The sequence below is a fragment of the Ascidiella aspersa genome, chromosome 1, assembly GCF_963924565.1.
Source record: "Ascidiella aspersa chromosome 1, kaAscAspe10.2, whole genome shotgun sequence".
Taxonomy (NCBI): domain Eukaryota; kingdom Metazoa; phylum Chordata; class Ascidiacea; order Phlebobranchia; family Ascidiidae; genus Ascidiella; species Ascidiella aspersa.
The window spans coordinates 27,417,516-27,435,439 of NC_139447.1; the positions used below are offsets into that span (position 1 = coordinate 27,417,516).

Below are 17,924 nucleotides of genomic sequence, written 5' to 3' on the forward strand. Positions count from 1 at the left end.
AATTGAACTGAAGGGGTAAAAAAGCAAACATTTTTTAAACTAGGTTATTAAAAGATTAAACTTATAATTAAACTAATCTATAAAGCATTTTAAAAACGGACAAACTAGTTTAATATAAACAATATAGGCCTTTGCTTAAGTTTTCTTACGACAACGTACACCTGTTTTAACTCTCATTTCAGCAAAAAGTTACCCAGCAGTTTGTTTTATTACGCCAGGAAAAATGCGAAACGTGGCAATAAAGCTATAGCAGTGTCGTGTGGATATTCATGGGTCTGGAAGTTTACGTAACGCATTTTTTGGAATTCTTTTGCATTTTGTGCGGGCTAAAATATAAGAACGGAAACAATAGTTTGTCCGGTACAACTAAATAAACACTATCGCGTAGATTGCAAGGATATCGTGATAACAATCGCAGTATCGAAAGAATTAACCAGAATGATCGCATGGTTCTTAATTAAGAATCAAGGATCGTTAGGATCACAAGGTACACAAGAAACACAAAGATCACAATTCACAATGTGTGCTACACAAGGTACACGAGGATCGCAAAGTAGCCTACATAAGGATCACAAGATATGCAAGAATAACAAGGATCACAAAGTATGATAGAATCACAAGGTACGGCATGCAGGAATCACATGGATCGCAAGGCAGGCTGTACAAGGATTGTAAGGATCGCAAAGTACACATCAGGCATCGCAAGGTACACCAGAAACGCAAGGATTGCAAGGTACACAAGAATCACAAGGTACACAAGGATCGCAAGGATCACAATGATTGTACGGTACACTAGAAACGCAGGAACAAAACGATCACAAGTTGCACAATGATCACAGGGTTCACAAGGATGACAATTAAGATACACAAGGTACACGAGGAACAAAATGATCGCAAGGATTGTAAGCCTCGCCCGAATCCCAAGGAACAAGGTACGCAAGTATCACAAGGTACACAAGGATAACAATTAAGATACACAAGGTACACAAGTATTGCAAGGTACGCAAGGATAACAAGATAGACATGGAACAGTACTTGTACCTTGAGTTCCTTACACATCACTAAAAACATAAAGACCGCAAGGTACACCAGGATCGCAAGCTACACAAGGATCGCAAGGTACACCAGAAACGCAAGTTAGGGTCGCAAAAAACGAAAGGATCGCAAGGAACTCAAAGATGGCAAAAGCTAAACGAAACGATCGTCACAGTCAATAGCAAGAATCACAAAAATCGCGTGGCTCGCAATAATCGCGTGGCTAGCAAAGATTGCGAGGATCCTCGGATTAGTAGAATCGCGAGGATCGTTAATATCGCTAGGATCAATAGGGTTGGGTGTTGCAGGTTAGCCGTATCATAACGACCCTGGCAGTCCTTGCGATTGATCGAACCAATCCTTTGGAATTGGATTCCTAGCTATTTGAGACCATTTGCGTTCCTAGCCAATGATCAATGAACCTAGCGATCCTTGCCATATTAGCAATTCTTTATTATTTAGATGCACCCTGTTCTATTGCGACAGCGTTTTGTGGCCGCTCGTTTAGAAAATACTAGAATGACGAAACGCTATTCACAGGAAGACAGCGAAAAGGAAACGTTATCATCTGGCGGGATGAAACCAGGATTTTTGTGTCGGGGAAGTGGGGCATAAAATTTGTAGGGATGACGTTAAAAAGTCAGGTCATCAAACACTTATTCCTAGAAATACTTTTCTCAATCGAACTCGTGCCCGAAATGGAGCTGAAAATCAGTCTTATCAAGCGAATCATAAAAAATGCGGTAATTTGGGGCAAGCTAGCAAAACTTCTAATTTTAAATAGTTCGACGGACAAAACCAAAGTAAAAACTAGACGGGGGTGCGGTTGTTGTATATTTTGTCAGGGGATATATTTTCAGGGCTTAGTGTTTATTTTCAATTTTTACTTTATTTTAATTTTTTTTTTTTTAATTTTATTTTTAATATTTTGTATTGTGTACTTTATATTATATATTTTGTTTTTCATTTTCCTTAACTTGTTTCTGCAAGCAAAAACAGATATGGGCCGAAAACTTCCCCACTTAAAATATGCCTTTGATGCGAAAGTGGTTCAAATATGGCGTAGAATTTGAGGAATGATCGAAACATATATTTGATAAATAGAATTTACTTAGATAATGCATATGGCTATTTTATTAAATTTTGACCAGCTTACGTGTTTGAAAATCAAATATTATCATTCTCTTAAAGACTAAAAATGGTTTAACGCCTATGGTTTGCTATACTTTTGACTTTCACTAGGTAATTTTTTACCATGGCTTGGTCAGAGCAATCACTGTTAAAACAGGCTTTAAATCTGTCGTTTCAAACAATATGAAAAACACTATTACGTGCCTAATACGCAAACTATTAAATCGAAAGTTTTGCTAGATAAGTTTAGGCCTGATGTTGGTATGCTGGTTGGAGCAAGATGCACAACAGGTGCTAACAGAGAGGCGTAGACTGCCTTAAGATTTCGCATTTAAACTTGCGGTGGTAAATACACCCTATTGACACTTAATTATTAGGCGATGCTTATCGCGAAGTAATTGGTCGCCCCAAAACATGCTGACGCCGCATTTAAAGCAAGCATTATAAATGTGTCGCCGATATTCTGCCTTGAACATCCCTACTCGAAATGCTTCCCTCCGTTAATTGTACTGTGGGTGAAACTTTATTCACGGCCTTACCTCTTTGTGTATTACCGCGACAATACGATGAAATACGATTTGGAGAATATTGGAAACATCGTATTTGGAGAATATTTGCTATTTGCACCTGTTCTGTATGTTATTCCAATCCAACATATCTACACACAATTATAAGTTGTGTATAATAATATAATAACTTATGGCTTTGAAGCGAAGGGGATTCAAATATGGCGTAGATTTTGGCAAATGATCGAAACATACATTTGATCAATAAAAATTTACGTAGATAATGCTTACGGCCATGTTATTACATTTTGGTCAGCTAGCATGTTTAAAAAGTTAATATTTTCATTCTCTCTAAATGATTTAACGTCTATGGTTTGCTATACTTTTTCCAACTTTTACTGTGTAAATTTTTACCATGCCTTGGTCTGAGCAATCACTGTTGAAACAGAGTTTAAATCTGTAGATTTGAGCAATATGCAAACACGTTTATGTGCCTAATAAGCCACGTTTTATATTGAAAGTTTTGCCAATTTAAATCCAATAAACGCAAGATTTATTTATTTATGACGCCATGTTATGACGTAGCTTTGTAACGTCGTCGTTAAGAATGCGTTAAACTTAAGCTTTTTGTTGTTGCGGCCCTTGTATAATTATATTTGCTTAGACCTGGTGTTGATATGTTTAAATGTTGCAACAATTACAACATGTGCTAACAGAGATGTGTACACTGCCTGTAGGATTCGCATTTAAATTTGCGGTGGTAAAATATTTTGTGTTGTAAGAGCAATAGGTTTTTTTACTTAGAGAGGCCTCTTTATGAAAGGCAAGTCGCATGTGCATAGTTTTACTAGGCAAGCCACTTCCAACACAAATGTTGCACGCGCGGGACAATAGGGCGCAGCAGGGATGCCAGCAGCCGCCTCGTCGCGACGCGAGCTGGACAAAGCAAGCGAATATGAACGAATTCTGTATGAAAGTTTTTCTGCTGCTAGATGGCTGTCGTTAGCTACAAAGTGCTAAAACGCAATATTTCAGGTTTTTACCCCCCAAGCAAAGGCCCCTGGGAGTGCAGCCTCATAAACTTTTACAAAGCACCTACATACCACTCTACGCCATGTCTGAAAATTTGAAGGTTCTACGATGTCTACTTTTTCTATAAAGCTTCGGACAAAAGTCGGTCTGAAACATACCATAGGAAACCATAGGAAACCATAGGAAACCATAGGAAACCATAGGAAACCATAGGAAACCATAGGAAACCAAAAAAGAACTAGACGGGGGTGCGGTTGTTGTTTATTTTGTCAGGGGGTATACTTTCAAGGTTTAGTGTTATTTTTTTTTAATTTTTAATTTTTTTTTTTTTTTCAATTTTTTTTTTAATATTTTTGATTGACTTAATTATTTATTTTTATTTTTCAATATTTTTATTTTTTAATGTTTTTATTTTTATTATTTATTTTTTTTATTTAGTTTTTTTTTAATTTGTTTTAATTTTTCATTTTTTATGTTTTATTTTTATTTTCATTTTTTTTTTTATTTAATACTTTTTATTTTTTAATATTTTGTATTGTGTATTTTATATTATATATTTTGTTTTTCATTTTCCTTAACTTGTTTCTGCAAGCAAAAACAGATATGGGCCGAAAAATTCCCCACTTAAGCCTTTGATGCGAAAGGGATTCAAATATGGCGTAGATTTTGGGAAATGATCGAAACATATATTTGATAAATAGAATTTACGTAGATAGTGTGTATGGCTATTTTATTACATTTTGGCCAGCTTACGTGTTTGAAAAACAAATATTATCATTCTCCCAAAGACTTAAAATGGTTTAACGCCTATGGTTTGCTATACTTTTGCAAACTTTTACTCGGAAAATTTTTACCATGGCTTGGTCCGAGCAATCACTGTTAAAACAGACTTTAAATCTGTAGTTTTAAACAATATGAAACACACTATTATGTTCTCAATACGCAAACTATTAAATCGAAAGTTTTGCTAGTTGTTTAGGCCTGTTGTTGGTAGGTTGGTTGGAGCAACATGCACAACAGGTGCAAACAGAGAGGCGTAGACTGCCTTAAGATTTCGCATTTAAATTTGCAGCGGACACTTGATTATTAGGCGAAGCTTATCGCAAAGTAATTGGTCGCCCGAAAAAATGCTGACGCTGCATTTAAAGCAAGCATTATAAATGTGTCGCCGATATTCTGCTTTGAACATCTCTACACGCAATGCTTCCCTCCGTTAATTGTACGGTGGGTGAAACTTTATTCACGGCCTTACCTCTTTGTGTATTACCGCGACAATACGATGAAATACGATTTGGAGAATATTGGAAACATCGTATTTGGAGAATATTTGCTATTTGCACCTGTTCTGTATGTTACTCCAATCCAACATATCTACACACAATTATAAGTTGTGTATAATAATATAATAACTTATGGCTTTGAAGCGAAGGGGGTTCAAATATGGCGTAGATTTTGGCAAATGATCGAAACATACATTTGATCAATAAAAATTTACGTATATAATGCTTACGGCCATGTTATTACATTTTGGTCAGCTAGCATGTTTAAAAAGTCAATATTTTCATTCTCTCTAAATGATTTAACGTCTATGGTTTGCTATACTTTTTCCAACTTTTACTGTGTAAATTTTTACCATGCCTTGGTCTGAGCAATCACTGTTGAAACAGAGTTTAAATCTGTAGTTTTGAGCAATATGCAAACACGTTTATGTGCCTAATAAGCCACGTTTTATATTGAAAGTTTTGCCAATTTAAATCCAATAAACGCAAGATTTATTTATTTATGACGCCATGTTATGACGTAGCTTTGTAACGTCGTCGTTAAGAATGCGTTAAACTTAAGCTTTTTGTTGTTGCGGCCCTTGTATAATTATATTTGCTTAGACCTGGTGTTGATATGTTTGAATGGTGCAACAATTACAACATGTGCTAACAGAGATGTGTACACTGCCTGTAGGATTCGCATTTAAATTTGCGGTGGTAAAATATTTTGTGTTGTAAGAGCAATAGGTTTTTTTACTTAGAGAGGCCTCTTTATGAAAGGCAAGTCGCATGTGCATAGTTTTACTAGGCAAGCCACTTCCAACACAAATGTTGCACGCGCGGGACAATAGGGCGCAGCAGGGATGCCAGCAGCCGCCTCGTCGCGACGCGAGCTGGACAAAGCAAGCGAATATGAACGAATTCTGTATGAAAGTTTTTCTGCTGCTAGATGGCTGTCGTTAGCTACAAAGTGTTAAAACGCAATATTTCAGGTTTTTACCCCCCAAGCAAAGGCCCCTGGGAGTGCAGCCTCATAAACTTTTACAAAGCACCTACATACCACTCTACGCCATGTCTGAAAATTTGAAGGTTCTACGATGTCTACTTTTTCTATAAAGCTTTGGACAAAAGTCGGTCTGAAACAAACCATAGGAAACCATAGGAAACCATAGGAAACCAAAAAAGAACTAGACGGGGGAGCGGTTGTTGTTTATTTTGTCAGGGGGTATACTTTCAAGGTTTAGCGTTATTTTTTTTTAATTTTTAATTTTTTTTTTTTCAATTTTTTTTTTAATATTTTTGATTGACTTAATTATTTATTTTTATTTTTCAATATTTTTATTTTTTAATGTTTTTATTTTTATTATTTATTTTTTTTATTTAGTTTTTTTTTATTTTTGTTTTAATTTTTCATTTTTTATGTTTTATTTTTATTTTCATTTTTTTTTTTATTTAATACTTTTTATTTTTTAATATTTTGTATTGTGTATTTTATATTATATATTTTGTTTTTCATTTTCCTTAACTTGTATCTGCAAGCAAAAACAGATATGGGCCGAAAAATTCCCCACTTAAGCCTTTGATGCGAAAGGGATTCAAATATGGCGTAGATTTTGGGAAATGATCGAAACATATATTTGATAAATAGAATTTACGTAGATAGTGTGTATGGCCATTTTATTACATTTTGGCCAGCTTACGTGTTTGAAAAACAAATATTATCATTCTCCCAAAGACTTAAAATGGTTTAACGCCTATGGTTTGCTATACTTTTGCAAACTTTTACTCGGTAAATTTTTACCATGGCTTGGTCCGAGCAATCACTGTTAAAACAGACTTTAAATCTGTAGTTTTAAACAATATGAAACACACTATTATGTTCTCAATACGCAAACTATTAAATCGAAAGTTTTGCTAGTTGTTTAGGCCTGATGTTGGTAGGTTGGTTGGAGCAACATGCACAACAGGTGCTAACAGAGAGGCGTACACTGCCTTAAGATTTCGCATTTAAATTTGCAGCGGACACTTGATTATTAGGCGAAGCTTATCGCAAAGTAATTGGTCGCCCGAAAAAATGCTGACGCTGCATTTAAAGCAAGCATTATAAATGTGTCGCCGATATTCTGCTTTGAACATCTCTACTCGCAATGCTTCCCTCCGTTAATTGTACGCTGGGTGAAACTTTATTCACGGCCTTACCTCTTTGTGTATTACCGCGACAATACGATGAAATACGATTTGGAGAATATTGGAAACATCGTATTTGGAGAATATTTGCTATTTGCACCTGTTCTGTATGTTACTCCAATCCAACATATCTACACACAATTATAAGTTGTGTATAATAATATAATAAATTATGGCTTTGAAGCGAAGGGGGTTCAAATATGGCGTAGATTTTGGCAAATGATCGAAACATACATTTGATCAATAAAAATTTACGTAGATAATGCTTACGGCCATGTTATTACATTTTGGTCAGCTAGCATGTTTAAAAAGTCAATATTTTCATTCTCTCTAAATGATTTAACGTCTATGGTTTGCTATACTTTTTCCCACTTTTACTGTTTAAATTTTTACCATGCCTTGGTCTGAGCAATCACTGTTGAAACAGAGTTTAAATCTGTAGTTTTGAGCAATATGCAAACACGTTTATGTGCCTAATAAGCCACGTTTTATATTGAAAGTTTTGCCAATTTAAATCCAATAAACGCAAGATTTATTTATTTATGACGCCATGTTATGACGTAGCTTTGTAACGTCGTCGTTAAGAATGCGTTAAACTTAAGCTTTTTGTTGTTGCGGCCCTTGTATAATTATATTTGCTTAGACCTGGTGTTGATATGTTTGAATGGTGCAACAATTACAACATGTGCTAACAGAGATGTGTACACTGCCTGTAGGATTCGCATTTAAATTTGCGGTGGTAAAATATTTTGTGTTGTAAGAGCAATAGGTTTTTTTACTTGGGGAGGCCTCTTTATGAAAGGAAGTCGCATGTGCATAGTTTTACTAGGCAAGCCACTTCCAACACAAATGTTGCACGCGCGGGACAATAGGGCGCAGCAGGGATGCCAGCAGCCGCCTCGTCGCGACGCGAGCTGGACAAAGCAAGCGAATATGAACGAATTCTGTATGAAAGTTTTTCTGCTGCTAGATGGCTGTCGTTAGCTACAAAGTGCTAAAACGCAATATTTCAGGTTTTTACCCCCCAAGCAAAGGCCCCTGGGAGTGCAGCCTCATAAACTTTTACAAAGCACCTACATACCACTCTACGCCATGTCTGAAAATTTGAAGGTTCTACGATGTCTACTTTTTCTATAAAGCTTCGGACAAAACTCGGTCTGAAACAAACCATAGGAAACCATAGGAAACCAAAAAAGAACTAGACGGGGGTGCGGTTGTTGTATATTTTGTCAGGGGGTATATTTTCAGGGCTTAGTGTTTATTTTTATTTTGTTTTAATTTTTTTTTTTTTAAATTGATTTTATTTATTTATTTTTTTTTTTTTCAATTTTTTTTTTCATATTCATATTTTATACTTTTTATTTTTTAATATTTTGTATTTTGTATTGTGTATTTTATATTATATATTTCATATTTTGTTTTTCATTTTCCTTAACTTGTTTCTGCAAGCAAAAACAGACATGGGCCGAAAAATTCCCCACTTTGATGCGAAAGGGGTTCAAATATGGCGTAGTATTTGGGGAATGATCGAAACATATATATTTGATAAATAGAATTTACGTAGATAATGTGTATGGCCATTTTATTACATTTTGGCCAGCTTACGTGTTTGAAAAGCAAATATTATCATTCTCCTAAAGACTTAAAATGGTTTAACGCCTATATTTGCTATTTGCACCTGTATAGCATGTTACTCCAATCCAACATATCAACACACAATATTTTAAGTTGTGTAGGCCTGGTGTTGATATGTTGGATTGGAGTTGCCACCAGATTTCGCATTTAAATTTGCGGCGGTAAAATAAGTTGTTTCTTAACAGCATTAAGTAATTTTACTAAAGAGAAGCCTCGTTTTAAAATGCAAGTCGCACGACCCCAGTTTTGGACGTGCCACTTCACACAATGAAAGTCTCACGCGCGGGACAATAAAGCCCAGCAGGCGGTGAGTCGCTTCGTCACTTCACAAGCTGGACAAAGCAAGCGAATATGAACGAATTCTGTATGAAAGTTTTTCTGCTGCTAGATGGCTGTCGTTAGCTACAAAGTGCTAAAACGCAATATTTCAGGTTTTTACCCCCCCAAGCAAAGGCCCCTGGGGGTGCAGCCTCATAAACTTTTACAAAGCACCTACATACCACTCTACGCCATGTTTGAAAATTTGAAGGTTCTACGATGTCTACTTTTTCTATAAAGCTTCGGACAAAAATCGGTCTGAAACATACCATAGGAAACCATAGGAAACCAAAAAAGAACTAGACGGGGGTGCGGTTGTTGTTTATTTTGTCAGGGGGTATACTTTTAAGGTTTAGTGTTATTTTTTTTATATTTTATTTTTTTTCAATTCTCATTTTTCAATATTTTTAGTTGACTTAAATATTTATTTTTATTTTTCAATATTTTTTATTTTTTATATTTTTATTTATTTATTTTTTTTGATTTAATTTTTTTTTTTTTTTCGTTTTTTTTGTTTTTTTTCTTTAATACTTTTTTTTCAATATTTTGTATTGTGTATTTTATATTATATATTTTGTTTTTCATTTTCCTTAACTTGTTTCTGCAAGCAAAAACAGATATGGGCCGAAAAATTCCCCACTTAACTTATGCCTTTGATGCGAAAAGGGTTCAAAAATATGGCGTACATTTTGGCAAATGATCGAAATATATATTTGATAAATAGAATTTACGTAGATCATGTGTATGGCCGTTTTATTACATTTTGGCCAGCTTACGTGTTTGAAAAGCAAATATTATCATTCTTCTAAAGACTTAAAATGGTTTAACGCCTATGGTTTGCTATACTTTTGTAAACTTTTACTCGGTAAATTTTTAACATATTTGGTCCGAGCAATCACTGTTAAAACAGGCTTTAAATCTGTAGTTTCAAACAATATGAAAAACACTATTATGTTCTCAATACGCAAACTATTAAATCGAAAGTTTTGCTAGATGTTTAGGCCTGATGTTGGTAGTATGCTGGTTGGAGCAAGATGCACGACAGGTGCTAACAGAGAGGGTAGACTGCCTTAAGATTTCGCATTTAAACTTGCGGCGGTAAATACACCCTATTGACACTTGATTATTAGGCGAAGCTTATCGCAAAGTAATTGGTCGCCCCAAAAAATGCTGACGGCGCATTTAAAGCAAGCATTATAAATGAGTCGCCGATATTCTGCTTTGAACATCTCTACTCGCAATGCTTCCCTCCGTTAATTGTACGGTGGGTGAAACTTTATTCACGGCCTTACCTCTTTGTGTATTACCGCGACAATACGATGAAATACGATTTGGAGAATATTGGAAAATCGTATTTGGAGAATATTTGCTATTTGCACCTGTATAGTATGTCACTCCAATCCAACATATCAACACACAATTTTAAGTGTGTAGGCCTGGTGTTGATATGTTGGATTAGAGTTGCCAACTGATTTCGCATTTAAATTTGCGGCGGTAAAATAAGTTGTTTCTTAACAGCATTAAGTAATTTTACAAAAGAGAAGCCTCGTTTTAAAATGCAAGTCGCACGAGCCCAGTTGCCACTTCGCACAATGAAAGTCTCACACGCGGGACAATAAAGCACAGCAGGCGGTGAGTCGCTTCGTCACTTCACAAGCTGGACAAAGCAAGCGAAAATGAACGAATTCTGTATGAAAGTTTTTCTGCTGCTAGATGGTAGTCGTTAGCTAGAAAGAGCTAAAACGCAATATTTCAGGTTTTTACCCCCCAAGCAAAGGCCCCTGGGGGTGCAGCCTCATAAACTTCTACAAAGCACCTACGTACCACTCTACGCCATGTCTGAAAATGTCAAGGTTCTACGATGTCTACTTTTTCTATAAAGCTTCGGACAAAAATCGGTCTGAAACATACCATAGGAAACCATAGGAAACCAAAAAAGAACTAGACGGGGGTGCAGTTGTTGTATATTTTGTCAGGGGGTATATTTTCAATTTTAACTTTATTTTCATTTTTTTTATTTTATTATTTTTTTTTAATATTTTGTATTGTGTACTTTATATTATATATTTTGTTTTTCATTTTCCTTAACTTGTTTCTGCAAGCAAAAACAGATATGGGCCGAAAACTTCCCCACTTAAAATATGCCTTTGATGCGAAAGCGGTTCAAATATGGCGTAGAATTTGGGGAATGATCGAAACATATATTTGATAAATAAAATTTACTTAGATAATGCATATGACTATTTTATTAAATTTTGACCAGCTTACGTGTTTGAAAATCAAATATTATCATTCTCTTAAAGACTAAAAATGGTTTAACGCCTATGGTTTGCTATACTTTTGCAAACTTTCACTAGGTAATTTTTTACCATAGCTTGGTCCGAGCAATCACTGTTAAAACAGGCTTTAAATCTGTCGTTTCAAACAATATGAAAAACACTATTACGTGCCTAATACGCAAACTATTAAATCGAAAGTTTTGCTAGATTAGTTTAGGCCTGATGTTGGTATGCTGGTTGGAGCAAGATGCACAACAGGTGCTAACAGAGAGGCGTAGACTGCCTTAAGATTTCGCATTTAAACTTGCGGCGGTAAATACACCCTATTGACAATTAATTATTAGGCGAAGCTTATCGCGAAGTAATTGGTCGCCCCAAAAAATGCTGACGCCGCATTTAAAGCAAGCATTATAAATGTGTCGCCGATATTCTGCCTTGAACATCCCTACTCGAAATGCTTCCCTCCGTTAATTGTACGGTGGGTGAAACTTTATTCACGGCCTTACCTCTTTGTGTATTACCGCGACAATACGATGAAATACGATTTGGAGAATATTGGAAACATCGTATTTGGAGAATATTTGCTATTTGAACCTGTTCTGTATGTTACTCCAATCCAACATATCTACACACAATTATAAGTTGTGTATAATAATATAATAACTTATGGCTTTGAAGCGAAGGGGGTTCAAATATGGCGTAGATTTTGGCAAATGATCGAAACATACATTTGATCAATAAAAATTTACGTAGATAATGCTTACGGCCATGTTATTACATTTTGGTCAGCTAGCATGTTTAAAAAGTCAATATTTTCATTCTCTCTAAATGATTTAACGTCTATGGTTTGCTATACTTTTTCCAACTTTTACTGTGTAAATTTTTACCATGCCTTGGTCTGAGCAATCACTGTTGAAACAGAGTTTAAATCTGTAGTTTTGAGCAATATGCAAACACGTTTATGTGCCTAATAAGCCACGTTTTATATTAAAAGTTTTGCCAATTTAAATCCAATAAACGCAAGATTTATTTATTTATGACGCCATGTTATGACGTAGCTTTGTAACGTCGTCGTTAAGAATGCGTTAAACTTAAGCTTTTTGTTGTTGCGGCCCTTGTATAATTATATTTGCTTAGACCTGGTGTTGATATGTTTGAATGGTGCAACAATTACAACATGTGCTAACAGAGATGTGTACACTGCCTGTAGGATTCGCATTTAAATTTGCGGTGGTAAAATATTTTGTGTTGTAAGAGCAATAGGTTTTTTTACTTAGAGAGGCCTCTTTATGAAAGGCAAGTCGCATGTGCATAGTTTTACTAGGCAAGCCACTTCCAACACAAATGTTGCACGCGCGGGACAATAGGGTGCAGCAGGGATGCCAGCAGCCGCCTCGTCGCGACGCGAGCTGGACAAAACAAGCGAATATGAACGAATTCTGTATGAAAGTTTTTCTGCTGCTAGATGGCTGTCGTTAGCTACAAAGTGCTAAAACGCAATATTTCAGGTTTTTACCCCCCAAGCAAAGGCCCCTGGGATTGCAGCCTCATAAACTTTTACAAAGCACCTACATACCACTCTACGCCATGTCTGAAAATTTGAAGGTTCTACGATGTCTACTTTTTCTATAAAGCTTCGGACAAAACTCGGTCTGAAACATACCATAGGAAACCATAGGAAACCAAAAAAGAACTAGACGGGGGTGCGGTTGTTGTATATTTTGTCAGGGGATATATTTTCAGGGCTTAGTGTTTATTTTCAATTTTTACTTTATTTTAATTTTTTTTTTTTTAATTTTTTTTTTAATATTTTGTATTGTGTACTTTATATTATATATTTTGTTTTTCATTTTCCTTAACTTGTTTCTGCAAGCAAAAACAGATATGGGCCGAAAACTTCCCCACTTAAAACATGCCTTTGATGCGAAAGGGGTTCAAATATGGCGTAGAATTTGGGGAATGATCGAAACATATATTTGATAAATAGAATTTACTTAGATAATGCATATGGCTATTTTATTCAATTTTGACCAGCTTACGTGTTTGAAAATCAAATATTATCATTCTCTTAAAGACTAAAAATGGTTTAACGCCTATGGTTTGCTATACTTTTGCAAACTTTCACTAGGTAATTTTTTACCATAGCTTGGTCCGAGCAATCACTGTTAAAACAGGCTTTAAATCTGTCGTTTCAAACAATATGAAAAACACTATTACGTGCCTAATACGCAAACTATTAAATCGAAAGTTTTGCTAGATAAGTTTAGGCCTGATGTTGGTATGCTGGTTGGAGCAAGATGCACAACAGGTGCTAACAGAGAGGCGTAGACTGCCTTAAGATTTCGCATTTAAACTTGCGGCGGTAAATACACCCTATTGACACTTAATTATTAGGCGAAGCTTATCGCGAAGTAATTGGTCGCCCCAAAAAATGCTGACGCCGCATTTAAAGCAAGCATTATAAATGTGTCGCCGATATTCTGCCTTGAACATCCCTACTCGAAATGCTTCCCTCCGTTAATTGTACGGTGGGTGAAACTTTATTCACGGCCTTACCTCTTTGTGTATTACCGCGACAATACGATGAAATACGATTTGGAGAATATTGGAAACATCGTATTTGGAGAATATTTGCTATTTGCACCTGTTCTGTATGTTACTCCAATCCAACATATCTACACACAATTATAAGTTGTGTATAATAATATAATAACTTATGGCTTTGAAGCGAAGGGGGTTCAAATATGGCGTAGATTTTGGCAAATGATCGAAACATACATTTGATCAATAAAAATTTACGTAGATAATGCTTACGGCCATGTTATTACATTTTGGTCAGCTAGCATGTTTAAAAAGTCAATATTTTCATTCTCTCTAAATGATTTAACGTCTATGGTTTGCTATACTTTTTCCAACTTTTACTGTGTAAATTTTTACCATGCCTTGGTCTGAGCAATCACTGTTGAAACAGAGTTTAAATCTGTAGTTTTGAGCAATATGCAAACACGTTTATGTGCCTAATAAGCCACGTTTTATATTGAAAGTTTTGCCAATTTAAATCCAATAAACGCAAGATTTATTTATTTATGACGCCATGTTATGACGTAGCTTTGTAACGTCGTCGTTAAGAATGCGTTAAACTTAAGCTTTTTGTTGTTGCGGCCCTTGTATAATTATATTTGCTTAGACCTGGTGTTGATATGTTTGAATGGTGCAACAATTACAACATGTGCTAACAGAGATGTGTACACTGCCTGTAGGATTCGCATTTAAATTTGCGGTGGTAAAATATTTTGTGTTGTAAGAGCAATAGGTTTTTTTACTTAGAGAGGCCTCTTTATGAAAGGCAAGTCGCATGTGCATAGTTTTACTAGGCAAGCCACTTCCAACACAAATGTTGCACGCGCGGGACAATAGGGCGCAGCAGGGATGCCAGCAGCCGCCTCGTCGCGACGCGAGCTGTACAAAGCAAGCGAAAATGAACGAATTCTGTATGAAAGTTTTTCTGCTGCTAGATGGTAGTCGTTAGCTAGAAAGAGCTAAAACGCAATATTTCAGGTTTTTACCCCCCAAGCAAAGGCCCCTGGGGGTGCAGCCTCATAAACTTCTACAAAGCACCTACATACCACTCTACGCCATGTCTGAAAATTTGAAGGTTCTACGATGTCTACTTTTTCTATAAAGCTTCGGACAAAAGTCGGTCTGAAACAAACCATAGGAAACCATAGGAAACCATAGGAAACCATAGGAAACCAAAAAAGAATAACGGCAAAAACAAGATATGTCCCGAAAATAAATTTTCGGCCCATATAATAACGGCAAAAACAAGATATGTCCCGAAAATAAATTTTCGGCCCATATAATAACGGCAAAAACAAGATATGTCCCGAAAATAAATTTTCGGCCCATATAATTAAAAGAGCGCGGTGCATTCTACGTTGTAAATCTGGTCAAAAATGGGGAGGCTTGGCCTCCCCAGCTGTTCAGCTCAGTGCAGTCCTAGCAATGTAGGCTACGGCGACGATTAGGGTATTTCCCTTGTAGTGGTTAAATTTTATGTGCTTATTTTGTGAATGTTTGTTTGTTGTATTGTGACTATGATAGATTTTGTACCAATAAAAAGCCTTACAAGCAGTTTGTTAAAGGTTGTCCGGCAAATCGGTGTATTGAAACTGTTAAACGTACACACTAAAAAAATGGAATCTGAAAACGTTTATAACCGTTGGAATCAGTAAGTTAATAACCCCAATTTCTTTGAATAACATTCATGAGCTAAAACATCCTATGTTTGAACAAAATTTCAGTCTATATTATTAACTAAATATTGTGATTTTTATTTTTTAAACGGAGAAATAGATTTGGCGCTGGTCTACAGTTTAGTTCCGTAGTTTGTATCAATTGCTAACATTATTATTATATTAAATTCTTCCTTGCAATTTCAATTTTGGCCATTCGTTTCAGTACTTTAAAAAGATGTGGTAGAATTCTGAACCAATGGCTTGTATTTTGACTATTTATTTCCAAATTTAGAATTCAAAAGACTCTGAGTAAGAAAGTTATTAACGAAAATGACAAGAGTTTAAAATCAATTTCAAAAGTTGGAGGCTTGGACATCTCTTTTCACAAAATAGATGAAAGCATTGTTTGTGTCACTCTTGTTGTATTAAATTATGACAACTTAAATGTGGGTTTAATTTTTACTATACAAATGTTTTATATTAGATTAGATAGTTGTTTTAAATTAAAACAAATATTCCAATAACTGTATCTGTAATGTAGCTTGATAATGATTGCAAAGCCAACAAGGTCGAGTAGACCAACATCATCTGATCATCCTAATTGTTCACATTTACTGAAGATGAATAGATGATACAAGTTTTGTATCATTATCAAGCTACATTAAAGATACATGCATAGTGTACCCATTTATCTGTGATACGATATACATAAATACAATATACATAAATCACAGGTTGTTTACGAGGATAGCCAAATTTTGAAAGTAACAACTCCATACAAACCTGGTTTTCTGGGGTTCAGAGAAGTCCCTTTGTTCAAAAAGTGTATAGATAAGCTAAGAGAAAATATGACCTTGTTTCCAGAGGTGAATTTAAATTTTGCAAAACTATGTTTGGTAATTGTAACATGCACAGAAACTTAACAAACTAAAGTGGTAAACACATGTTCTTCAGGTATTTCTAGTGGATGGAAATGGCAGGTTTCATTGCAACAGGTTTGGTTCTGCCTCCCACATTGGAGTTGAGTGTGACATTGCTACTATTGGAGTTGCCAAGAATCTTTATGTGATGTCAGATGAAGGCATACTTAGAGATGATAGGCATAAGGAAAAGGTTAGTTAAACCCTGTTAGGTAAATGTATATTACTACCATAATATGTATTTGTAAAAAAGTATTCAAGAATAAAATTAGCAGAATACATAATTTAAATAACTGTTAACTGCATATAATTTAATAAATGAAAAAGCATATTTGATTAACAGTGAACTTTCAATGTAAAATGAATTTAACAACAAATGTTTAGCATATTGATCTTGAAAATTTGTTTTACATTGTAGGTTGAAAAATTGTATGAAAAAGGCGATAACTTTTTAATCAAGACTGCAGCTCCATCCAGCGAAACTCTAGCCGTGGTTTGTTTATTTTTTGTTTCAAAAGTGCTAAATCTCCTATACCTATGATATGTTGTTATAATTTTTTAGGCACTGAGAACAAGTAACAATTCTAAACAGCCTGTTTATATATCGATTGGACATAAGTGTGACCTGTCGACGGCTGTGGAGATCGTTAACAAATGCTCAAAGATGAGAATCCCAGAGCCTGTGCGACAGGTAGCAGCTTTATTTGCAGGGAGCAAATCTAAGAAATAATATTATTAATTTTTAGTTCTGATACATACCAAAAAAATTGTAATTTATATGAATGTTTTTTGTTAGGTAAATGTATCCTATACTTTGAAAATGGCCTAAGATTAAAACCAAAAGCTTTGTTAGTATTTCTACTATTAATGCCTGTTTTTAAACCATTGTTAAATATATTATTACATAACATATAAATAATGAAGCTTATATTTATAATTTAACTCTAACAAAAGAGTCCCATAATTTGTTTTTGTTTAATATTTTGCTGTAAAAAGCAAGCATTTTTTGTATATGGTAGGCCGATATGCGATCAAGAGAAGTTTTAAGAAAGAAATTCCCAGATGTCTACCTGAACTCAGGACCCAAAACAAGATCAACTACCCTTAAGTGATATGTTTCAACAATATATGAAGATCTTAAGCTGTCTTGTAAGAAGTTATCTATGCAATAAAAAACTTGTATTTTTGCATTTAGCTGTTATTTTTATTTGTTTAACATTCTACCTTTTTGTACATTTTTACATGATTTAAACCTTTTTATGACACATTTTACTGAATAAAGCACTGCTTTGTTTTTCGTGTATGTTGCAAAATATCATATTCGCAGACAATAAATAATATTTTATTAAAGCAACACTGACTGCAAGCATCCATGTGGTTT

At 35.0% G+C, this 17,924-nt stretch overlaps 1 protein-coding gene across 2 annotated transcripts; it reads left to right on the top strand.

Annotated features, from left to right (window-relative positions):
• The first annotated feature begins 15,480 nt into the window (after positions 1-15,480).
• LOC146169207 (endonuclease V-like) lies at positions 15,481-17,807 on the top strand. Of its 2 annotated transcripts, XM_083389308.1 has the most exons (7): positions 15,481-15,616; positions 15,916-16,069; positions 16,358-16,489; positions 16,578-16,736; positions 16,962-17,036; positions 17,106-17,234; positions 17,563-17,807. In XM_083389308.1, exons 1-7 carry the CDS (start codon positions 15,483-15,485, stop codon positions 17,653-17,655), a joined length of 876 nt encoding a protein of 291 aa, XP_083245434.1. In that variant the 5' UTR covers positions 15,481-15,482; the 3' UTR covers positions 17,656-17,807. The 2 variants fall into 2 exon arrangements, with proteins under 2 accessions (XP_083245434.1, XP_083245435.1); XM_083389309.1 differs by lacking the exon at positions 15,916-16,069.
• The last annotated feature ends 117 nt before the right edge of the window (positions 17,808-17,924 follow it).

Coding starts and splice junctions, on each gene's coding strand:
- LOC146169207 (XM_083389308.1), top strand. CDS start 15,483: ATGATAGATTTTGTACCAATAAAAAGCCTTACAAGCAGTTTGTTAAAG. Junction 15,617..15,915: donor GTTTATAACCGTTGGAATCA/GTAAGTTAATAA, acceptor TTCCAAATTTAG/AATTCAAAAGACTCTGAGTA. Junction 17,037..17,105: donor CCAGCGAAACTCTAGCCGTG/GTTTGTTTATTT, acceptor ATAATTTTTTAG/GCACTGAGAACAAGTAACAA.